At 38.0% G+C, this 25,517-nt stretch overlaps 1 protein-coding gene across 4 annotated transcripts in view; it reads left to right on the forward strand.

The window, feature by feature from the left end:
• The window catches only part of hivep2a (HIVEP zinc finger 2a), a 101,985-nt gene extending 81,371 nt beyond the window's left edge, over window positions 1-20,614 (forward strand). For all 4 annotated transcript variants that reach the window (XM_055149652.1, XM_055149653.1, XM_055149651.1 and 1 more), the window contains 12 exons: window positions 4-1,775; window positions 2,054-2,308; window positions 2,630-2,762; window positions 2,844-2,937; window positions 3,147-4,746; window positions 5,143-5,300; window positions 8,784-8,959; window positions 10,399-10,500; window positions 13,717-14,530; window positions 15,321-15,405; window positions 15,754-15,846; window positions 16,940-20,614. In XM_055149652.1, coding sequence (XP_055005627.1) covers window positions 4-1,775; window positions 2,054-2,308; window positions 2,630-2,762; window positions 2,844-2,937; window positions 3,147-4,746; window positions 5,143-5,300; window positions 8,784-8,959; window positions 10,399-10,500; window positions 13,717-14,530; window positions 15,321-15,405; window positions 15,754-15,846; window positions 16,940-17,362 — 5,705 coding nt within the window. In that variant the 3' untranslated portion in view covers window positions 17,363-20,614. The remainder of the gene's footprint in view (window positions 1-3; window positions 1,776-2,053; window positions 2,309-2,629; window positions 2,763-2,843; window positions 2,938-3,146; window positions 4,747-5,142; window positions 5,301-8,783; window positions 8,960-10,398; window positions 10,501-13,716; window positions 14,531-15,320; window positions 15,406-15,753; window positions 15,847-16,939) is intronic.
• The last annotated feature ends 4,903 nt before the right edge of the window (window positions 20,615-25,517 follow it).

The raw sequence follows: 25,517 nt of genomic DNA on the forward strand, positions 1-25,517 counted from the left end.
TAGGTGGTGTGGAACCCGCCTATGCAGACTCAGCTGAAGAGCTATCCATGGGAGCGATGAAAGTGCCTATCCTGATCGTTCCCAAACCTGGAGCTGTCCCTTCTCCAGGAATGGAGTACCCCCCATTTCAAGACAGCAAGACCTCACACCACATGCTGGGCTCTCAGGCCGGGGGCCGAGTGCACTCTCTGGATGACTCCCCCAACATCAAAAAATGTCTAGCCTTGAGAATAAAAGAGAAGAAAAGTCTAGATTCAGATCCAGCAACTCAGTCGCTTAACCTCTTGAGCCCATGTAAAGGCAGTACGGACTCAGGGTACTTTTCACGTTCTGAAAGTGCGGAACAGCAAATTAGCCCTCCAAATACAAATGTCAAAACTTACGAAGAGATTATGTTTGGTAGGACATGGTACTATCGTCCAAATTCTCGATCTAGACAGTCCATAACAGCGGTAATGACTGGTGCAGACCCCAACACTCTAGCTAACTTTAAACAAAAAGGTGCTATTATTGACATGGGGAAGTTAACTGAAGATTTATGTTTTAGAGGTGATGTGGGTGTATCCGGAGACCCAAAGCAATATCTTGCTGGACCTTGTCAGAGCAGCACCGGACTCCTCGAACCTCCTTCTGAATCAAGTCACCTCACTAGAAGCAACTCAATGCCAACTCCGTCACCACCAAACCTTAGCATACCTCCTGGAATCCGAGGCAGCCACTCTGTTGACGAAATGATGCCACCAGATGAGGTATTTTACCCTCCGCGGATACTCAGAAGGCAGAAAGCATTTGAGCATTCAGGCAATGAAGTGCATGTTGGAGAAACAATGGGTGGCAAAGTGGTTGGCTTGCAAGGTACGAAAGTTAGCATGTCAGATCTAGCGACAAGGAAACGAAGAAAGGTCATAAGTGTAGGCGATGAGGATGATAGTCCAGGGCATTGTGACAGCAGCTGTAGTGGTTCAGTTGAAATGACAGTAGATTATGAATTTAAAAGTAGTCTTGATGGCACCAGAAGTACGCCAACAGGAAAAGGGTCGTTCCATAGCCAGTCGGACAGCTTCGATACATGTCCCAGTGTGTGCTCAGAAGACATTGCACTTTTTAATGAGTTGGATGGCCGTAAAGCAGCCGGGAATGTTATATCTGTCATCCAACATACCAATTCTCTCAGCAGGCCAAACTCTTTTGAGAAATCTGAATCTTTTGACCAGCAAACATATCAGGATAGGCCTCTAGTTAGCCAGTACTCTGAACAGTCGGACAGTGAAATTTATGAAGATGCTTTGAGTCCAGATTCTGCGTTGTTTAGGACAGAAAGTATGGAGCAACAGGTGCAAAGTGATAGTGACTTTGCGTCTCATTCGTCACCATCTGCTGCGCCCTCTCCTGGACAACCTTATCATATACCACACAAACTAGTGCGCCAACCTAACATCCAGGTTCCAGAAATCAGGGTGACAGAAGAGCCGGACAAGCCAGAGAAAGACTTAGAAATTGCTGCGTTTAAGGAACCAGAAAAGACACAAGAAGAGTTTCAGTTGCCACAGAGGAGTGATACATTGTCTCAAATGCCATCTGAGAAACTCCCACCCAAAAAGAAAAGGTTGAGATTGGCAGATATGGAGCACTCATCGGGGGAGTCAAGTTTCGAATCGACCTGCACCAGCCTGTCCAGGAGTCCAAGCCAAGAGAGCAACCTGTCCCACTCCTCATCATTCTCGATGTCATTTGACAAAGAAGAAGCAATGAAGTCGATGTCACCAACCAAACAGGTATTTTTACAAGATTGCCCACATGCAACAACTCTGTGTTACAAACACATTAGTATTTAATAGTTACAGTCCTGATTTCTACCGGCGTTATTTCCTACTTCCAATAAAACCAATTTATAATTACTTGCATGCAGCACACAGCAGTCTCAGGTTCAACCTTAGAGCTGCTCTTATCACATATCTGTATCTGTGAACAATGCTGATTTTACTTAAATACGTGAAAAAAATGAGTACAGCCTTTTAAGTTTGTATTTTCCTTCTACTTTCTACTTAACCAGGATGACTCAATGGCCAGTGGACCTAAGCAGTCTGAGTTCTTGACAGTACCAGGCAGTGGTCATTCGAGCCACCATCAGCAGAGAGAGATGAGGAGGTCTTCTTCAGAGCAGGCCCCATGCACTTTACCATCAGAGTTACCTGAAATGAGAAGCAAGTCTTTCGACTACGGAAATCTATCCCCTTCACGACAGGGAGAGGTATACTCTAGTGCCTCTGCCATGAAGGAGAGAAGAAGAGGATTTCTGGTTCGACAGGTATTTTGAATAAATGTATAAAGTAAAAGTTGTTACTACCTCTACAATTTCTGACTATGGAATATTTTAAATGCAAGAGAATGGTAATGGGAAATAAGTCATTGACAAAAATCTGTCTCTAGCTAAAGAACTTGAATGTTCCAAGTACTGGACCTTGTGGGACTCCAGAAAAAAAAAAAAAAAAAAATCTGAAATTCAACTTAATGTTTGCATTAAATCAAATGAGACTTTCAAATTTCATACAAAAGATGTTTGACTGAGAAGGAACTGAGAAGGACTTACTTATAATGTTTTGTAAATGCTTTGCTTGTGCATTGACAGGCTTCACTGAGTGTTTATCCAGAAGCAGTAGCTCAGGAGTCTTCAAGTGAGATGACTATTAAACAGGAAGAACATGGGTCTTGGTCTGCTGCCCCTTGTGGCGATGTTATGAGGAGCAAGAGAGGTGGCAGTGGTAAGCTCTATGTCAATTCAGTTTCCAATTATTCAAATGTGTTGTTTTTAATTTATCTTATCTTATTTTTCTTGCACAAAGGTGTGGGCTCTCATCCTCACCAGCAGCATACCCAGTACATGCTCCAACAGAGCATCAGTGAAGACAGTCTGCAAGATGAACCTCTTCATGTTAGGTAATGCATAGTAAAAAGTTAATTTAAATAAAAAAAAATTTATAAAATTGAAAATGATTTGTTTTACTGAGACAAACAGGAATCTAGTACAACTAAGCACTTGTACTTTTAGATGTTGAATTCCTGTCATACATCAATCTAAACTGCAATGCTGGTTCTATGTACAATCATTGCTTTACAGTGAATGAGTTCTTCTCTCTTATTCCTAGGCCCCAGCACTACCGTCTGCAGACCCAGGGATCTTCATCAGAAGGAGAACATCAAGAGGTCATGAACAAGGAAATCATGCAACAATATCCAAGTGGCCCGCCGTTTATACCCTTTGCACAACAGGGCGTATACTGGAGCCAAGATGGTGGACAGATCCCCAGACATCAACTGGCCATTCAACAACTTCAAAAGCTGCACATCCGCTCTCCTGGACATCCCACCCACAAACATTCAATCCACGATCAGCCAACTCCAGATGCAAAAGTGGAAACTTCCCAAATGTATTCTGGGAGTTTTTCATCTCGTAGTTCTCCTCTATCCCAGTCTCACTATGTTACTAAGGCTAGCCAATCCAACCCCACCACCAATTCAATACTTTTGCAACAGATCCAACCAGTATTTGCCACTCAAAATGCAAACCCACAAGCCTCTCTACCTGGTATGCTAGTTCCTGTTCGCATACACACCAATGTGCCATCTTTCGGTAGTGTTATGTACACCAGTGTTAGCCAGCTATTACCCTCACAAGACAGTGCACAGCTAATCAAGGTTACAGATAACATACCTCCACCTGCAGTAAGCAAGCCACCTTCAGGGGGAATCTCTGGCGGTATCAGCGGTACTGGATTCAACTTAGCGCACTTCCTTGGACAAACTGATCTGTCTGCATTAAGAAAGTCACCAAATCTTGCATGTCTTAACACAGGAATCCCACTTTCACTAACATCAGGGACAATTTCTACTACAGACGCATCTAGCTCAGCCGTTGGAGGGAAACGCATGCTATCACCGACCAGTTCTTTGGAGTTGTTCTTTCAAACTAAGCATCAAAAACGTGTCAAAGAAGAAAGAATGTATGGGCAAATTGTCAAAGAGATGAGTGCTGTAGAGTTGAGTGGTACTGAAAGCAAAGCCAAACAATACAACCAATCAAGTGAAGAAGTTGATGAATCAGAGAGAATGTCCCAGTCGCCTCCTTTAAGCGATGTGCCTCCCAAAATTTCCATTCCTGTTAGATCTTCTGCACCGCAACCACCAGATCTGCCTCGAGCTGAAAGTTTTACCCCTCCTTTGCAAATTGTTACTGTTCGGTCACCAAAAAACAGTGGGAGAGATTCACCGGAAGAACTTGATGTTGATGTTTCCAATCCTAGCCCACAATCAATGGTATCTAATGATGGAGAGGAGTGTGATAGCCCCAAGAAATCCAATGCTAAATCCCCTGTTAACATGCTAGTCCAGCTTTCTAATAACCAAAATATTGGACAATCTGGACAGACTTTGCAAGTGACAGATACAGCAGATGCTCAGTTTTTCCAGTTCCCAAGCTTAAGAACTCTTAGCAAAGTTAGCTGGTGCTTTTTGAACTACACCAAACCAAACGCAAATCCTGTTAATGAACATAACTCAGTCTATAGTTCCTGGTGCGTTAGTTCCCATAATCCTAACCCTCTGAATCTTAGCACGAAAGCAGCACTGGCTCTGCTCCGATCCAAACAAAAGAGATCCACAGACTGGATCTTCACCACCGCACCTCTGTCACCTCCAAGCTCTGGGAAGCTGGTCTCATCTATTGCTTGGAAGCTACGGTTTGATCAGGTGATTGCCCCAAAGAAAATCTGAAACTGATTATTGTATGTGTTATCCTAATTTGCTAGATAACAAATCTATGTTAATTAATTTATGTGCTCCCAGATTATTTGATTGGCTCACCACTGCAGAAGGGTAAACCCCAAATGAGTTTCGACTGTAATTTTTCTTTTTGTCAAACTCAATTCAACCAATTTTGACACATTGTCCTACCTGCGAAATGTTCACTTGCTGTTGCCATAATACGAAGTAATCTTTATGCTGATGAATATTAATCAACAATAAACCAAGACCATGCAATGAGCTACATTTTTTTTTTATAAACTGCTAGGATATAGATTTATACATGTAATATTCCCATTATTATTTTTTTCAACACATTTGTTTTGTTATCTGTTCATCCAGTTGAAGCCAGAGTTGATGCCTGTTGATGTGAGTAAATTTGGGAAGAAGATGAAGGGAGTGGTTTCTTGGGACCGGTCCAAAGAAGATCAGGGAGAGAAGGAGGTGTCCGTCAAACCGCCCACTGTAGAGCCCACCCGAATCAAGATCTTTGAAGGAGGGTAAGTCAGCAGAGAATTATACATGCTCCAGTATACTTTTGTTATATATAGTGGGACATTATAAGATGGCATTTCCCATAGCCCTTATGTATTATGTATAAACGAGAATATGGTATAGCTAAAGAGGCACCATTTATATCATCTTCATATTCCTTCAGAATGATTAATTCTCTGGAAAGGTACATCACTTGCTTGTCTCCATGGAGTTGTTATTTCCTTACCTAGAAAGTTTAATGCCATACTGTGAAAGATTCTGGCTAAAGCAATAATATCCTCATAGAAACAGGAGTATTGGCATAGTGCACTTTAAAAAATTGTTCACACTGAAACTAAAGCGTGTTCCAGTTCCAAGTAATGTTGAGTGACTTTACATGTCCAACAGTACAAAGCAGGTCAGGTATAAATTCCAGTGTTTTCCTGTGAAAAGATTATTGAAGGGCACATGATAGCTGTTTTTGGACAAGATGCAGGGTTTTCATCGTCTAGTCTGGAAAATCTCTCCCTGGACCATTTATAATTGGACAACATTGAACCAAAGTCAAAGATTTAAGAGAGAAATCTGTTTTCTATAGTTAGTTATGATATTTAATACTCAGACATGGACAGTTAATTTGTATTTTGAAATAATAACACATTTTAACTTGACATGTAAAATTCATAACAAAAAGTCTGTTTTTTATTCAACCAACGTAGACAATGTTTTCATGTGGACAAAAGCAGACGCGCCCACAGAAATTCCAGGGCCCGGGGCAAGACGCCTCACATGGGCCGCCGTCTAATATAAATTTATAGGCAGAGGGTCCAATTCTGGGCCCCCAAAACCCTGGAGCCTGGGACAACTGACCCCTTTGTCTTCTACTGTCTACTGCCTTGAGAAAAAATATTGATGCCAGATACCAGTATAATCACATAACAATATTAAAGAAACTACCTTTATATTGTTTAAAAGAGTGTTTTCTAGTCATAATTCAGGGATTTTCTTTAGTATGAAAATCCAGTGGACACAGACAGAAACAGCTTATAAAACCATCTTGTGAAACACAGTAAATCCAATATGAGGTGGTTAAAAGTACAACCCTGTTTAGTGGTTAGATTTCTTGAGTATCAAAATGTTTTATAGCAGAAGTCCAAGAATAGTGAATAAAGCAGACAGAGGAACATGCAAAGTCCAGCCGCACATCCCAAAGCAGTTATTAGAGGCAGCAGACAGTGAAGTCATGTTCCCAGAGGACACAGTGTGAACTCTGGATCTGAGGACCTGAAGGGAAATCTATCAGACATATTTACGCACGTGATTTTTATAAAGGTGAATGCTATATAGGACTAGACATAACACTGGGGGTTGTAGAGCAGACTTAAACATTACTCAAGTGGCAAGTGTAATTCAGTGGTTGGTTACAAGGGAGTTAGGTTTATTGGTTCACATAAAAAAACAACAGAAAGTGTATGGTTCAATCGTGTTAATTTAAAGTACTATATATTTTTTTTAATGGGGAACCAGTGAGTGAAATAGAAAAATAGTAGTAGTACACTACCAGTCAGATCATTCATTCAGTGTTTTTTTCCTATATGTTTCTATATATATTATTGTTCTGTATATAGATATAATATATATTGTTTCTATATTTTATAGAAGACATCAAATAAGATATGAGAAATTATATCATAAAGAAAAAAAATTTAATAACTACCAAATATTTTTCATCTAAGCAAAAGGTGGCTACTTTGATAATTTGAGTGTGTCAGGCATTTTTACTAGCAGTGAATATTTATTTATTTACATTCTATTCAGTTCTATTCTGGTATGTAACTTTTCTATAAGTTTTTCCCTGAAATCTTTCGCTGTATTGTATTAAACTTATTTATCAATTGTAAATCATTTATTCAAGTACTGATGTAATTGTTACTTAAATACCTTTAAAAACAACATACTGCATTCCTGTTGTCTCTCCACATCAGGTGCTTGTCTCAACTACTTACTATGGAACATTATCACTGACCCTCCATCATAGAACTCGTATATAGTTACTTTACACAATATGGACAGAGTTTTTATTTGAATGCTTCTATATTAAAAATATTTTTCTCCAAATTCTCTACACTGCTTAGTGTAATTTAAGTCTATTTTACGTTCTCACCTTGCATTGTGAAAAAATACAATAAAATGCTAAAATAATCATAATTCATTTTCAGACCTGGCCACAGCTGTGCAAACATCTGGAGTTGGAGGTGTTTCCCACTTCTGCGGAGGAGCAGACTGTAGTTTAGTTTTCATTCAGATCAATTTGAAAAAATCTGATACTTGACCTCATAGCAGCAGACAGAACAGGAAATGGCACCAGCCCACCGTTTTGAAAGTTTTACCAAATGAATGAATGTCTGAACGCATTCGTACTTTGTGGTTAGAGAGATTTGAAATTTAACAGCAGTGGTGGTCCAAACACAGGCCAAGCATATTTCATCATCGGACATTAATGTTTTATAAAGATATGAAGCAGAATTTATGTGTGCCGTTCTTCTAGCCGTGGGTGGATGAAATGTTGGAAGATATTAAGTTATCTGTCACTAAGGAATGCTCATATGTAAAAAAGCAAGTCCTGGTTCAAATTTAATGCAAAACTTTCTGATGAAAATATGATCTTTGTTTAACTACCACCAATCATCACGGCAGTAACCAGACAATGTGGATGAAGTATGTTGCTCAAGGAAACAAGAATAGGGTCCATTGCCAGTAGCTCAACTATTCTGGTCAATGAGCAAACATGTCTATAAATGGCAAATTATATAACCACCATACTACTCAATATCAAAGTTGATATCAAAAATATAAAAAAATTTTTTGGAATGGACAACGCAGTGTAATTTTCAACTCAATTTAAGAGTCATTTATACTTTACCACGTTACCATATGCTTTTAACATAGTTCTGATATTGATCAAGACTCAAAATCTATTCAGGAATGGCACAATTTTGTGTTATTTCTGTGATTTTCTTCCCTATTTACACTTGCTCAAATTAAGTTTTAATACTTGTTTAACTATCGATTAGTATCTGGGTATCTTTTTTTTTTTTTTTTTTTTTAAACAACCACAAGTACAGTAATGTGTATTGTGCCTTATGAGTGAGACCATAGCTGCTAATATGCAAGAGATGAGGTGCTGTGCTAGTGGAGGGTTCACCACCTGCTTGTCTCTATGGAAATGTTACTGTTTTGTCTAGAATGTTCCACAGTATAAATTAAACCTATCTATCACAAGGGAGCAATAGAAACACTCACAATGAATAAATCCTAGATACATATATTTAATGTCATACCATTGAACATTCAAGGGTAAGCAATAACATCTCCATGGAGACAAGCAGGTAGCGGACCCTTCACCTGAAGAGTTGCTCAGTGCACTTTTAAAGAACAGTACAGCGCGTCCTTGTGTTTTTGATTGAAATAAAATCATATTGACCCTCATGTATTTGTTTTTGTTGCAGGTACAAATCCAATGAGGACTATGTGTACGTTCGCGGGCGCGGTCGGGGGAAGTACATCTGTGAGGAGTGTGGGATCAGATGTAAAAAGCCCAGTATGTTAAAGAAACACATTCGCACTCACACGGATGTCCGGCCCTATGTCTGCAAGTACTGCAACTTCGCCTTCAAGACTAAAGGTAGGATACAAGTTTAATGTATCAGACTTTGATCTGAGAAAAAACATCTATTAAAATATAAATAATTTTAAAGAGAAAAAAACAACATATCAGACTGTGCCACTGTGTCTGATCAGGCTAATTTTACACCACTTTTCAAACAAACTTAAAAGAGGAAGCTCTGAGCTAAATAAATCAGTTTTGTTTGGTTGATTATGACAGAAATGGAACAAAGACGCAAAGATAGTCAAAATATATCCATGCTTTGTGAAACTGAAAAGAGGAATAAGGCTATGTGCAGTTTTTTCTAAACTAATTTGCAAAATATGTCAATGATTAAAATAGTATTAACCATTTGTTTTGTTTTCAAAGTAGTGATTTAAATTTATGTTGATTTTGTTTTTTTTTTTTTGTAGTGTGGAGAGAGATGTGGAATGTGGGAGTTTTTTTTTTGTTGGTTTCTTGGTTTTATTGTTTTGGGGGGTTTTTTTTTTGTTATGGAAAATATAAAAAATTGGGTGGACAAAAGTATTGATTTAAACAAGACCAGTTATGACAATACACACTGATCAACATTGTATTTTTGAATTAAGATCATATAAAAGAATTGTCTGTATGCCATAGATGATAATTTTAGGCTAGAAAAAGGAAAATATTTTGATACATCTAAAACTACATGACTAAAGACAAAGGCTAAATTAAAATTACCATTGTATCCCTGGGAAAGACACCTTACCCTAAATGTCCCCTGTAGTCAAATTAATAATGCTGGTTGTTACAGGAAGGGCATCTGACGTCTGCTAAATGAAAATGTGACTGGTTCGCCAATCGCCATGGTAACCTCAAGGACAAAAGGCCGCAGTCAAACGTGATCAATTCCTCATTCAAATGTGACGTCTGTAAATTGCCTTGTTGTGATTTGCCCTGGTGACAAAGCATGACATCACACACTTAACAGCTTCAGAATCATTATAAAATCATTATAGTGAGACACGCTACTGAGTAATTACACCATATTTTCTCTTAATTAAAAACAACAGTGGAATCAGTGCCTTTTTCAAAGCTGTGTCAACACCACTGCTTCTCGTAACTGAAAAAAACAAACCTATTTTTATCATATTTTCTGCTTTTTTTAAGTGTAATACAATTGAGTGCCCTATATTTTGCAACCATGTATTCAGATCTGCATTAACTAATGAATAAAACATCCAAGTCTCTGTGGTTGGAGTGTACCCCTCTTGTTACACAGCAGACTGACCCATAATTTTTGATATTTAAGGAAACCATCTTCTGTATTCATCCCTGTCCATTGCTAACTAAATCACATTAGTAGAGTTATATGTCATTTGAAAGAAGGTAATTTTGTGGTTTGAATCATTTCATCCACTACTTTGTTTTATATTTGTTCTGAAAGATAAATTCCTATCTTTAAATGTGTTAAACTGTGGTTGTTTTTGTAGGAAATCTGACGAAGCACATGAAGTCAAAGGCTCACATGAAGAAGTGTCTGGAGCTTGGAGTGTCTATGTCGTCGGTGGAGGACACAGAGGCAGATGAAGGAGGTGAGAGACAGAGTTAAACATAGTGAGAGTAATTGGAATTTGCTGATACTATCTAACCACATATGATCACATGTACATACTTTGTGCCAGTATTGCTAAACCTGGAGACTAAACAGGTTTGCATTTTATGTTAAATTACAAGTTAAGAGTAAAAAAGTATGCATCCACCACAAGTTCTTTAAAGGTGCACTATGCAATTTTACTTTTGGTTTTATCCATGGGGGATGTTATTATTTTGCCTGGAATGTTACACAGCATCAAAGTTTTCAGTCTTGTTTGGAGGTCTCACCTGTTTTTCTCTATGGATATGGATAAGTTAAAGATGCACTGCGTAACTTTTCTTAGGGAGTGTACGCTACATGCTCGTCTCCATGTAGATGTCCTTAACTGTTCAGCTTGGAATCTTTCAGAGAATGGCATTAAACTTAATCTATCGCCAAGGAGACGATAGATTAAGTTTAATGCCGAGAATTTATGTTCTTCAAGATATTTCTGAATGATAAAATCTGAATAATAAAATCACCTCTAATGAAACAAAAGGCTGAATTGACTTTTAATGCCGTACTATGGAACATACCAATCAAGGCAGTAACATCTCCCTAAAGGCAAAAAAACATGGCGTACCCTTTACCAGAAATATCATACAGTGGAACGTTCTCCATGGATAAAAGCAGGTTGTACAACCTTCACCAGAAAAGTGACACAGTGTACCCTGTATAAGTGTAAGAAGCTGTTGTGGAAGTTATTTGCATACTGTACAACACTGGTCTTTCAAAGTTATGTTTTTGAGAGATTTTAATCATGTATAAAAACACATTAAATAATTGAGATAAATATTGCCCGCTCAGACATTCAAGCATGTTTTACGAAAAGAATTTGCTGACTACTTTTGTTCCTACTTACAAATATCTTCAAATAGCTATTTCCTCCCCTTAAGCAAATACAAAGTGTTCTCTTCTGTAATTCAGTCTAAAAGACCTAAAATGCTGTTCTGGTTCACAAACAGGTGCCTCTGTAAAAGCTTCTGTTACACAACATTTACCATCAGCAGCCCTGTTCTAGCCTCTGTTTTAACTTTTACTCCTGAGCCCCGGGTGAGAGCTGGCTCCCAGTTTAATTGTACCCAAAACCTCAGAGAATGGTTTTGGAGGAGAAAGCCTGAGTAACACATGTAAATAAATGTGGTCAGATTAACGCCTTGAGGAGGAGATAAAAAAATAAAAAATATTCAAAAAAAACTTGTAGAGCTGATTTAGATCTGGGTTAGTTATATTTGGGCCCAGTTAAGTCATATACATAATTTTAGTTTAACTGTACCTCTTTCTGAATGCCCAATCTTGTTTTATCTTTGAGGCTAAACAGGACTGGGCCTGTTTAGTACTTGGATGGCAGATAGCTGAGAATACCACTTGCCACAGTGTGATGGTAGTGGCTCAAGTGCATACTGTTGGTGTGTCCTTGGCCAAGACACTTCACCCATCTCGTCCTCAGTATGTGTGCACTTTGGTGTATGAATGTGTGTGTGAATGGGTGAGTGGTTTCTTGATGTAAAGAGCTTTGAGTGCCTTGAAGGTGGAAACGTGCTATATAAATTACCATTTAATGCTTGGATTAGTTGTGATTCGTTCTATAATTGAGACCGGGTCTAGAACCTTATTTACACTGAGCTTTACTGAAATACATAATACTGAAGAAAATATAGGAAATGTAAATAGAACAGTGAAGTTTGACTACTTTATTGAGATTTGACAGAAAAAAAGTTTTCTCTCTAACTGTTTGTCCAAAGAACTCGTAAATGCACTTTTAGCTTTGTTCTTGACATGAACCAATCACAGACACTTTAACAGCTTTGTGTCTGAAACAAGCTTTCTGATTGGTCCACTGCCAACAGTAATGCAGCTACTGTAAATGCGTTTGGCTGCAGTCCTCTCAGTAGAAAGCCTAAAGTGAATTTAACAGCTTTGGTTCATTGTGTTGGTGTTTTATTGGTGTGAAATGGTGGGAATGTGGTTTCAAGGGTGTTTTAGGTTAACACTTACATAATTAAACTTTTTTTTTTTTTACTTTTTATGTATAAGTTGTACCTTATTGCTCCTGCCATTGCACTGTATTTTAGCAGCAGTTCCCAAACTGTGGTACTAGATTTGTTGGTGGTCCATAGAAGTCCTCTAACATCTAACACGATTTAAAGTTAAGAAGAGTAAATTTTTTAATATAGGACCTTTTAGATGAGTTTGGTGGTGTTTTGATTTGATTTTATTGACACTTTTACTCATGTTTTATGTTTATTTAAGGCTAAAATAATATATCTTGATATCATTGAGCTATAACATACACAAACTAATCCTCCTGCTAAATACTCTTGTCACACTATCGTCCCTCATGGCTCCAAACAGCTTGCCCTGGTGGTAATTAATGTCTAGTGATAACCAGAGGACAAGTTTCCCTATAGGAACAATATAATACACTTAAGACTTAACTGGGAATGGGCCATTAATCAAAATGTAATCGAATTGTTTTAAATTCCCAATAATAAGCTTGGGGCTTTTTAATTGAGAGGTCCATGGCCAATTCTCAGTTAGTAAAGCGTGTGGTTTGGAGCAGTGTTCAGACTGTGGAGGAATACATCTGACCTTTTTGTGTTAAATATCAGCAGAAATAAAATTAGAACAGAAAATAATGATGGATGAATATTTCGAAAACAAAAATTGTGATTAAATAATTTTCTGTCCATAATGCCCAGCTCTAATCTTAAAGTCCTAAATTACCCAAAATTGACTCTTGTCAGCTTTTAAGTCATGTTACAACATTGTTATCTAATCAAAAACATGCCTTGAGCTGTGTTTTGTTTCATTCACACATGTCATTATTGGTCTACCGCTCCAAAGCTCAAAATGCTCTGTTCCACCTTGTGATGTAATGAAGTAGTAGTTTTCAGGTTAACAGTTCCTTTTACCTTTTCTTCAACAGAGATTGGCAATTTCTGGACTCAAATTATCCAAATGATTCTAGTATATTTATATATGTATATTTTAAAAACACAGTGGAGTACTTCTTGTATTACCACATGACATAACAAAGAGCTTTCACAATGTGTGAATGAAACAAAACATAACTCAAGATATGTTTTTGATGAAGAAACATTATAACATAGATCAGAAAATAATGTAATATGGCCCGTTTAACTAAAACTTGCTTTGTATTTTTGCCTTTCAGATGCAGTGGAGGAGGGCCCGCCCTCAGAAAAACGGTCCTCTCTGGAGCCGCACCAGTTCTCAGACGCCGACGACTCTGACGGCGAGGAGCTGGATGAAGACGAAGAGGACGAAGAGGATGACTACGACGGAGACTCCACCCCCAAAACCTGCTCGCGCTCCACCAGCCCCCAACCGTACGGCCTGCCCGCTATGTCCATCACATCTGTGGCCCCTCACCTCTCCCCCCACCCCCCTCACCCTTCTGGCTCTCCGGACATCTTGGGACACTCCTCTAAACCCCCTCCTTCTCTGTTCGGATACTTCACCACTGTCCCAAGCATTCAGATCACTCCGCAAGCTCCTCATCCCGTTGATTCAAAGGAGCAGTTCCAGCGCGGGACGTCTGGGAATAGACTCCTTGTTCCGCCATCTTTAGATGAGGAGCTGTCCATGTCATCTTCAGATCTTTGCACCCCGTCTCGCCTCTCCTCTCCGGGATTGGACCACTCTGGATGCCCCTCCCCCATCTCTCCGTCCTCCTCCCCATCTGCGCGTCGCTACCTCTCCCCACACCGAGAGCTGTCCCCCAGGTCCGGGCACCTGTCTCCACGCAGGGATGTTTCGCCATTACGCCACATAGCAGGGACTTATAGGAGAGATTTGTCCCCCCGGAGAGGACACCTGTCTCTGCTGTCTCCACTGTCCAGGCCCACGTCACCAGGAGGAAGCAGAGATTTTAAGAGGGATCTGTCCCCTAGAGGGCGCCACCGGGGGATGATTAGACCACTGTCCCCGCGAAGAGGGCTACAACATCAGCACCTCCTGCACCAAAGGTAAGGCTCAGTTTGTTTACGTGCTTCAAATGAATACACATTTTGTATATGTGAGATAGTCAAGTCTTCTTTGTAGCAACTTTACACTTTTTTTTTAAGGAAAATAGCTTTTTAACAAAATGGAATTCCTGGGTTTTTCTGAGCTGTAGTTGCTTGTCTTTATAGGAAACATTAGTAGCCTCTCTTGCGTTTCTCTGTCTCTTGTAAAAAATTGCCCTGGTCTGGTCTATAACAGTTTGCACATTTTTCCACTTTAATCTTTTCTTCTAAATGTCACAACATGTAAGGGCAATGACAAAAAGAAAAGAAAGAAACAGGAAATACACTATGTAATATGTAACTTTTCTGTTATAAGCTCGTCACTCGCTTGTCTCCATAGACATGTTATTGCTTTGCCTGGAATGTTCCCATAATATGGCATTAAACTTATCTACAGTATGTTTCATTGATTCAATTACATATGTTTTTCTTGCCTTGAAAAACATGTTCTTGTTGTGCTTATTGTAGTCACCTGCTTGTCTCTGTGGATATAGATAAGTTTAATGTCATCCAAGCAATGCAATATCATCTCCATGGAGACAAGCAAGTTGCACACTCACCAGAAAAGTTACATAGTGCACCTTTAACTTACTTTAAAAACTTATAAGACAAATTTGCCTATTGAAATTTCTTTACAGCATACAATACTTCCATTTTGTATGTAATATAAAATAGTCTTAGTTGTTATTCAAACAGCTCATATATGCTTTAGGGTGAAAGTTCACACAGTTTTGTTGGTCTTGTGTTGCAGCCAGCAGAGTGGGTCTCGTAGCCTGAGGGCAGGTCTCCAGTCTGGGCTGTTGGGTCAGACACGAGCCAACGCTGACATGGAGACGGTAAGAGACAGGGTTTGGTGTATAAGTGCTTTAAAAGTAGTGCAAATAATTCACTTTGTTTGAACTTTTGATTTGATAAACTTAACACACCCACATATGTGTATTATTACATTACTTCATGTCTATGTTTAGAAGTAAGTACTGACTACTGGAACCATTTAAGATCCTTGGCTAGTAGTAGCTGAATGTGGCCTAGACATACTTTATATTGAATTATTGCAAATTAATGTAATAAACATGAGTTGGGTTTTGCATTCATGGAGCATGTTTAGCTGGCTATAATGCAATAATTGGTGCCTTTGTGAATAGCCAAAGTTTCCATAATAATTTAATTTTTCTCTGTCTCAGGATCAGTTGGGCTCATCCTCTCCAGATGGGAACAGGGGAAGTCCTCCTCATCAAGTTCTGTTTAGTCACCTCCCCCTGCACTCACAGCTACAGGTGACATATGCAGTACTAAATTTTTATCTGATCTGAACTAAAGCATATGTTTGGAACTTTCACAAACCATCAGTGAAATCAATTAAAAATAACAGCATGTTGATAATAAGAAGAGCTTCTTAGGTCTGGTCTTTTGTTTTGTACTATTGCAACTTTGAGTTTTTCAAATTAATTAAAAGTTAATATTAAGGGTGTAAAGATATCCAAGTCTCATGATATGATTCCATCAGAGTATGAACCTCAAGGTACAATATTTATTGCGGCATTGTGGGAAAGCTCACGAAATGGTGGGGAGGCTCATGATTAGGAATGTATCAATATTCAAATCTCTTGGTACGATATTTTCATGATATTTTGTGGAGGTAAACAAAACTGTTAATATGCTAAAATATACTTTTTTGTCTTAAAACACCTTGACAAGACTTAACCCAAAGAACTAAGATTTAAAAGTGCTCAGAAATTTCTTCTTGTAGTCTACACTGAAATGGAGCCAAGGATCATGGTCTATGTAGTTCCCTCTGTCTTTTTTTTAGCTATTGCTGCACCATAACTCTTAATTTAATCAAAGAGACTATTATGATGGTCCATGATATTATTGTGAGAACTTTAACGATATGATATCACGATATTTCATTTATTGTTACATCCCTAATTAATACTACTAGTAAACTGTATTTATTAAGCAACTTTCTGGGCATTCAAGATCATCTTACAGCAATAAACATGCATTAACATACAACATTAAAAACAAAACCATTAAATCATTTAGTTAAAATTGGAAAGTTGTGTGAAATCCTTACACATAAATAACAATGCATGTTGGAGACATTTTGAATTGAAAAAGAATCGCTCTAGATTCTTTATTATCCTGTGTCTCAAAGGGTGACACAGTGCTAAGGTGGTGAGTAGTCTTGCCTTTTAACCACAAAATTCTTAGTTTGATTTCTGGTGTAGAGTTTGCATGTTCTTCCTCTGTTATAGTTTCCCTCCACATGCATCCAATCTACCCCTGCAATCTCAGGACCACTAATTCCAGTTCAACACATTTAAAACAAAAGCAAAAAACCAACCAAATTCCCTCTTCTTCTTTTAGGTGCGCTCTCCTTTCCCAATGATCCCCATCGGCGGCATCCAGATGGTCCACTCCGTCCCAGTTTCGGCCACCTCTCCTCTGCCCCAACATGCACCCAACCCCTCCGCTACATCCCCCCGAATCATGAGCCTTCAGAAAAGCACGTCTGAGGACTCCAACCAGGGCGACTCCACCCCTCCACCTCCTCCTCATCTCCACGGAAACATCTCACCCTCTCCACAACCACCGCAAGACCCAGCGAGGCCCGGCGAATCGGAGGAGGGCATTCAAACATTCACTGATAACTTCTCGTCCCTCTGTATCGATTCGGAGAAAAACTTGGACGAAGCGAAATCACAAAATACGCCATTGCACTTTAGCCAGTCGCCAACGCCCAGCCCCTCCTCAGAAAGCACAACAGGAAGCAAAGAACCAGCTTCTTAACCTTAAAACGAAGGGAGTCAGTGCAAGTTTGAGAGACACTTTTTGCACATGCATTATCTTAATAGTCTCATATGTAAAAAGCATATTGTCTTGGGCTACAATTTTTAATTTAAAGACAATGAAACCGATCGACACCTGGACTAAAGGTTGGTCGGGAGGTACGAAAAATTCAAAAATACGTGCGTGCCTTTTTTCATTATTTTATTTTTTTTTGTCTTGCTTATTTCTTATAAGCCACAAACCAGGAAGGTAATTGTAAATATGATATACAGTGTATCAGCTTTGTATTCATGCAATCTCCCTCATGTCCTTATACCCCATCTTTCTTTTACGTCATGTGATTTTTGTTCTTTTTAGTCACCTTAAACAAGCGATGTGAAGTTACGGATTATTACGTACGGTTGCACTAAAACATATTTTTATAAGAGTGAAATTTAAAAATGGCTTTTTTGTGTACAGCAGCAATTCTAATACTATTTATTATTGTTACCATGTTTCATAAATTGTACATTTTTTTCTTAAATGTCGTGGATGCCTTTTCTATGTAAAGCATGGGTTTTGCTATGGCTTTAGTTAGAGCGAGGATATGTACACTGTAAAATGGCTTTATGTGTGAGACCAACACCTTCTCTATTATGTAGAACTGTGTGGTCAGTCTTTCTACCTGTGCTGAAGAAGTTATCGCCCCACAAACTAGTAGATACTTACATTTCTGCTAAAAGGTGTATCTAGGTAGGCTAATAGTAAGTATTGTATCTTGAGTTTTGACTTGACAATTCCGTTATCTACCAATGAAACAACACTTTTTGTACTTAAAGTAAGAAAGGTGCATTGAGGTTCACCATTGAGCTATGACTTTTTCTGGAATGTTTTACAGTATGGTATTAAACCTTTCTATCTACATGGAGACCAAACCAGACCAAGTTACTGGTCTGTGGCGAGGCAACCCTGCTCACATTTAGAATGCCTGTTTTTCTTAGTATTTTTGAGCGATAAAATCACCAGTAATTGCATAAATGTAAGTTAGAGATTTTTAATGTCATACTATGGAACACTCCAGGCAGAGCAATAGAAGCAACCGGGTGACAGATCCTCTACCAGAAAAGTTACACAATGCACCTTTAAGAAAAACAACCAATGTTTGCACTTAAGAAGAGAACAAATATACCTTATTCCATTGGTAGATCATTTCACTTGAAAGTCAAGTCTATATGTTCTTAATTCAAGTTATTTTAATTCGCCTAGATACTTAAAAAAAAGTACACCCAGCTTTTTCTGTTGCCATTTCAAAAAGGCACATGTATCCATACACCACTTAATTACAACTGCCGTAGATTCATATGGCAAAGTTACCTCTTATCTATAGCCTTCTCACTCAAAGATGAAGATTTTTTATTTGTTTTGAAAATTTTAATTTACCTACACAATTCCCAATTCACATTATGGTCCTTAAAACTATTGAAACTATATTGTACAAAAATGTACTAAACATTACCATAAGCCAGTAGGGGGCGCTGTCAGCATCAGTACAGAGCTACTGACCACATTTGTCTCTGCACATGAGAACATGTTGTTTTGGATCTATTTAAATGGGTCTATGTGGCTGACGTAGATGCTTATACACATAAAAGTATGTTACCCAGCATATAAATACAATATATAAATCTATCTATTCTCTATCTATGTGCACTTAACATTAGAGACATTCACATTGACGTAGTTTGGCTTGTACATTTCCGCTGCTCTTTCTGCCTGTTGTGGACTTTTTGACATTATTCTTCTGTGCGATGGATCTTTGTTTTTCGGAGTCTGCATTGAGCATTAAGTGAACGCACCGTGGCATTTAGCACACGTCACTCACCATTCAACAATAACAATAATAATCTAATGCAGAAACATTCCAGTCCATGTAAATTAACCATCAACTTTTCACATACAGTCCTTTGGTGAATAGCTATGAATCAGTTCCTATTTCAAAATGTCTCAAAAATGGAAAAGAGTGTGGGTGACCTTGTGTCCTTGTTAAACTTTTCTTCGTAATGTACACTCAAAATCCAAGAACGAAGAATAGCGTACTATGGATTAATTTGAATTGAAATGATTGGAAGTAAACCTTGTGCTACCTTTTTTTTAATTATTTTCATGATGATTTGTTAACCAAAGCTGTAACGGGTAAAATCAAATTAATTTTACTAGTTAAGTTTATTGTATACCAAATTCAAGGTTGCCAAAGAATGATATTTCTTTACTGAATGTAAAACTGTCAACATGTAAAAGAAAGAAACATCACTGATGGTTAATCACTCTTTAAACTGATGTCAAATGGTTGATACTGTCAGTGACTTTGAAATGCAGTCTGTTGCTCACATGGGATTATTCATGTTCTCAAACAAATCTTAGTAACCACGGTTACGCTGACTAATAATACCAGATGGTTATAAAACAATGGACAGGGCAGGATGTTTTTTTAGTTTCTCAACTCTTCAAGTGAACAAAGCCATGGTCCAAAAACACATTTAAAACTACAGCTACTTATTTAAATAAAGTAAACAAGGACAAAGAGGAAATGGATGCATTCAAATCTATTCACCAAACTCTGAAACCAAAAGCACCTTACTCTCTCCCGTTTCTCTCTCTCTCTCTCTCTCTCTCTCTCTCTCTCTCTCTCTCTCTCTCTCTCTCTCTCTCTCTCTCTCTCTCTCTCTCTCTCTCTCTCCCTCTCTTTCTCTGTTTCTATCTCTCTATCTCTCTCTCTTGTGCATTAAAGCTCCGTCTAACAGTCTGACTAATCCTTCTGTACATTCTCGCTTCTCTCTCCTCAGAATCCATTTTGTAGCTAAGCAATATTTCTGTGAACTCTGCTGGCAGCAGGGAGTGTTCTTGTTGCAAGGCAACATTAGTTAAACCCTTGAATCAGGAGTTAGTGGGAGTTTGTGGACACTTGGGTGCATTTCTCTGTATTCTCGGTGTGTATTCAAACCAATATATCCTCTACTACTTCTTATGACGATGTTTTTCTATTTCCTGTTATGTACTAAACTTATCATGACAACAATGATGTCTTTAAATCTCTCAGAAATATCAAAGCACAAGTCATTGTATAGAAATGACGAGCGTAAGAAAAAGGACAAAAAAAGATGGTGTGCGTTTAAGGGTAACTCTGTGACGGTGTCTGTATCATGTCTGAGTGAGGAGTCGCAGTACAAGTGGACAATGGATTGTTGTTTTCAAATAAATATGAATACAAATTTACCCCTGTGTCCTGGCTCTTTGAAAGTCTGTCCCATTTTAGGCCTGTCATATAAAAGCAATTTTCCAGCACAAATTTGGACCAACTATTCCTGGCTCTCAGCTTCCTGTTTAAAGATGCCATTTCGAGTACTTTTCACCTTTCAAAATATTTTGTTATGGCTTGTTAATTGCTATGGCAACAGTGTTCATTTTCCCTCACTGTGAAACCAGTAGATACCTAAAATCTCATCAAACTGTAGATTTATGGGTGTCATTAGTGGAAAAGAAGTTCGTTGGTGTGACAGTATTGTATTGTTAGTATTGGATTGCAGTACACTGGTGCAGAGGAATTACTGTGGGCCCCTCAAAAGGGAACAGCCCCAATAAAAATATATTATATTCAGGACTGCACTGTTCCTGAATGCATAAAAATATGAACTATTTGAACAAAAATATCTCCACCTGCTTTGAAACATGCTTCAACTTTCATATCATTTCAAATTCTTCATTCCAATCTCTTATTTATCTCAGGTCACTCGGGATGTCTTCACCATGTACCACTTTAACTTTATCATCTATCAAACTTCTTTTGACTGTCAAGCTGTGCTAATTTTACAGTGGCCCGTGTCAGAGGCGTGTCCCACATATGTCTAGCTGTCTTCATGTTAGCGTTTTTATTTTATTTATCTTGGTTTTGACTGAACCAGGCTGTGTCAGATTACATTTTCTCTGCGCCCCTGTCCACGTGTCAGTGGTGAGTCCTGGTTTTTGATAGTTTCTGATCAAATAGTTTATTTTGGTCTTGATAAGAGTGAGAGAAACCACTTTTATCTTATTTTAAGTTTGGAGGAGAGTCGATGTCCCCCGGGAAGTAGATCTGCTGGTATTTGTATCATTCTGAATCTGATTTATCTATAGAGCTTGCTTTGTCTGGTTGCCACTATCAATAATTCAACTTAAAGGAGCACTGCGGAACATTTAATATGGAGGATATGGCATCTGTTTGTCTTTTTTTTTTTTTTTTTTTTTTCTTTTTTTTTTTTTTTTATTATTAAAGACAGCAGAACATAACATTCAAAAATCTGTTTGTCTTTACTATGTAGGATGCTTGAAAGATGGTCATACTCCTATCTATCTCTATGGAAACAAGCTGGTGACGTTACCAAACCAAGGTCAGATCTGTGAAGAGGTAAACCTGCTTTCAGTAAGAATGCAGGTATTTTTGAACAATAAAAATACCTATAATTGAATAAATACTAGATAGTTAGCTATATAAATATAGCCATACTGTGGAATATTTCAGGCAAAACAATACTATCTCCACGAAACAAACAGGTAGTGTAGCCATCTCCAGAGTGGTTACCATTCATCTTTAAAAACTGTTTTGTAAAACACTTTGAGTACCTTGAAGGATGAAAAGTGCTCTATAAAATGAAAAGAATGTGAGTGAAATAGTATAAACTGATAACATAAAGAGGATTTTTATGACTATTTTGTGGCAATGTAGCTACCTCATGACAAGGGGATCCTGGATTGAAGTACTGTCTGTGCGTAGTGAATGAAATGAAGATTATCTTGTTTCAAATAGAGCCCTACTACGAGGCACTTATGTAGTGAGAGCTGTAGACAGTTCAAGCAAAGTTTTCTGAAGAAAATACTATTTCAGATCTGGAGCTGATGTAAACTGGCCACTTCTCAGCCTGTAGGTTGTAGGCAATTGGATGAATTCAATCTAAAAGTAAAAATGTCTGACTGGACCCTATATGGTCACTTCACTTCTGTTTTCTTTTGAACAGCTGGAGGAAGTGTTTGGGGAGAGGGAATTCTGCATGTGTCTGGTAAGTCCAAAATTCAAGCAGATGCAACTTCACAACAAGAAAGTGGTGGTTGGGGCACAATTCTGATTTATGACTTTTTATGACATTTACAGTAACTATTGTAGAAGTAACCATTGCCAGTAAGATGACACTTTCTGAAAATATGTTAATTACAAATGCTCCACTCAAAACATTTATTACAAAAAATTGATCTAATCTTTGAGTTAACAGCTTCATGTAGACTCTCCACAGACCAGAAAACATGCAGGCTTACCAAATAAAGGCTGATGGGTGACACCAAACATGAGAGGTTTCCCATAATGCACTGTGTGGAAGATTCAGTTGTGTGACTTCAGTGACTAAAATACTGCTTGTAAAAAGTCTTAACTGCTTGTGTAATTATAATTTGGTGAAGCATCATCTAGCCTAAAATAAATATCTTATTATGAAGATTAACCAGTTGTCGTTTTTATTATATTTCTGGAAGTGATTTTTTTTTTTTTTTTGTGTGTGATATTTTAAACAGAGACAAAAAAAGATTCAGCAAGTTTAGAGTTAGCAAGTTACACAAAGGGACCAATTCTTTTGCATATTTTATGGAAATGGACAGATTTGTGGAGTGATGAGATTGTACCTTGTTTTAGAATGCATGTAAAGAAATTGTATTTGACCCCAAGGGCATAGGTGACCACAGGTCGCCGTGATCCACAATCAAACTATTGCCCAGGTCATTTCGTACAAGAACCTGTGTTTTTATTGATAATAGGTGAACCTGGAGCACACATACAGAACACTTGTGCGGAAGACTACAACAACTCTGAAAACCCCATGGTGTGGATCAGAGGATCATAATGATCTTTTATCAGGCCGTGCTGAAAAGTCTTTTAAAGTGCAACATTATAGCCTGGTGTGGTCATCTGTCTGAATCTGCGTCTTAGAAACAGACTGCTGCTCCTCGTCCACACAGCATTTAAACTTCTGTGGGAAGAGAAGCATCCATGAGCTGATTCAGATCCTGACTGACTCTCTTCACGCTCTGTACTCAGAATATGAGTTATTACCTTCAGGGAGAAGGAGAACAGGCTTAAGACTTTATGCTTTTGTACTGTTTGTACTGTTCTGTACAGCACTTTTATTATTCTGATTATTATTATTATTATTATTATTATTATTATTATTATTATTATTATTATTATTATTAATAATAATATAATATAATAATAATAATAATAATAATAATAACTCCTTTGTGCCAGTGTCTATTAGGTTACTGAATAGGTAGTATTGTTGATGTGCATACTGTACTTTACTTTTGTTTTTAATGTAGTATTACTGTATTACTATAGACTATAATTTTATATATTGCACAGCATTGATGGCAGCACAGTTCAATAGCCCATGACAAATTTCCCCGTCATAGGTCAATAAAAATTAATCTTGAATTTTGAACATCACCATAATTTCTGAATCTACAGAATGTGTTGGCCTGACTTTGTAGAAGACAGTTAATTAATTATTAATTAATCATTGCATTTATAGCGCCTTTCAAGACACCCAAAGAGCTTCACAGTTCATTGTTTATTCACTCCACACTCAGTAGTGGTAAGCTACTACTGTAGCCACAGCTGCCCTGCGGCAGATTGACAGAAGCGAGGCTGCCAATCTCCACCATCTGCGCTGTTATATTGCTTTTGCTTTTCTCAAATTGTGGTGTATGTACCTCCAGTGGTACACAAGCTCCTGTAGGTGATACTTGGACAACTCTTCAGTTTGTGGGTTTGCTCATTTCATTTTGTCCACTTGTCCTTTGGATAATTTCTTCAGAACTACAGTGGAAATGATGTAGTCCACTTTTAGACCTGGTTTTAGCCCTAGATTATTCCAGTTCATGATTCAGCTCTGGTGGTAGTTGGAAATGCACATCTCTTCTGTGGTGGCACTTGGTGTTAATAGTTGTCAAAGTCAAAATTTACTTTTGTGAGTTTGTAGCCGTGTTAGAATGTTGTTACCTCAGCAAAAACATAGCTGGACCTGTGTTTTGTTTCATTCATACATGTTTGAATGATTCTTTATTATTATTCTGTCTACATCTCCAAAGCTCAAAATGCTCTGCTCCACCTTGTGATGTCATGCAGTGGTAGCTTCAAGTTAACAGCTACTTTTTACCTTTATTTGCGGAGAGATCGCCAATTCCAGGACTGAAATTATCCAAACGAGTCTAGTGAAAATATATGGAGTTCAAAAACTTAGTGGAACACTTCCTGTATTACCACATGACATCGTAAGGTGGAACAGAGTATTTTCTGTCTAAGAGAAGAACACAGCCTAAATATACAGGGTTTGTGTGTTAAACATGTGTGAATAAAAGAAAACACAACTGCAGGTATGGTTTTGATGAGGAGACAACATTATATTATATATCAGAAAATAGTATACAAGCCCTTTAACTTTCAAATCCTATCAAATCACATGGCACCCTGTGAGTATTCTGTTGGTCTGCTGTACACTTTTTTGAAGTTCAGGGAAACTAGAGCACTTGCACTTAAATATTGCTCTAAGTACTTAATCCTCAAATCTTACTTTTTATTTCTTCTAAAACCATTTCCCTGTGTGGGTAAATTACACCAGGCCCTAGAGCCATGTTCACTGAGTCCGTGCCATCGAGGCATCTGTTCACAGGAATAAACAGGATTCCATTTTTAGCTCCAGGAAAAATGAGGATGAAATAGTGAAAAGAAAAAAATCCCTTCTTTCTCTCATTTGATATGAGACATTTCAGAAAGAGGCGCCAACAGCAAGAGCCAGGCTAAAATTAAACGTCTTTTGTTGTACAGGGGACAGGAAGATGAACTAAATGAAACAAATATTCTGGGCTTTGATCAAATCCACAAAATGAAATATAGGCTGAGAGAAAAAGCCTATACCCTGCAATAAATGGGCTAACTCACTCATATAGTGCCTCCTTTAACATTTACCTTTCTTAGAATTTACCAGATTTTTTTCTCCAAATTATTTTAGTGAAGATGTATGGAGTTTAAAAACACAGTGGAACACTTTTAAGGCCACATCAGGTGGAAGAGAGAGTTTCTGTTTAAGAAATGAACTCA

This window comes from Boleophthalmus pectinirostris, unplaced genomic scaffold (genome assembly GCF_026225935.1).
Source record: "Boleophthalmus pectinirostris isolate CB_2022bp ecotype Guang Dong unplaced genomic scaffold, ASM2622593v1 HiC_scaffold_13, whole genome shotgun sequence".
In the NCBI taxonomy this organism is placed as follows: Eukaryota; Metazoa; Chordata; class Actinopteri; order Gobiiformes; family Gobiidae; genus Boleophthalmus; species Boleophthalmus pectinirostris.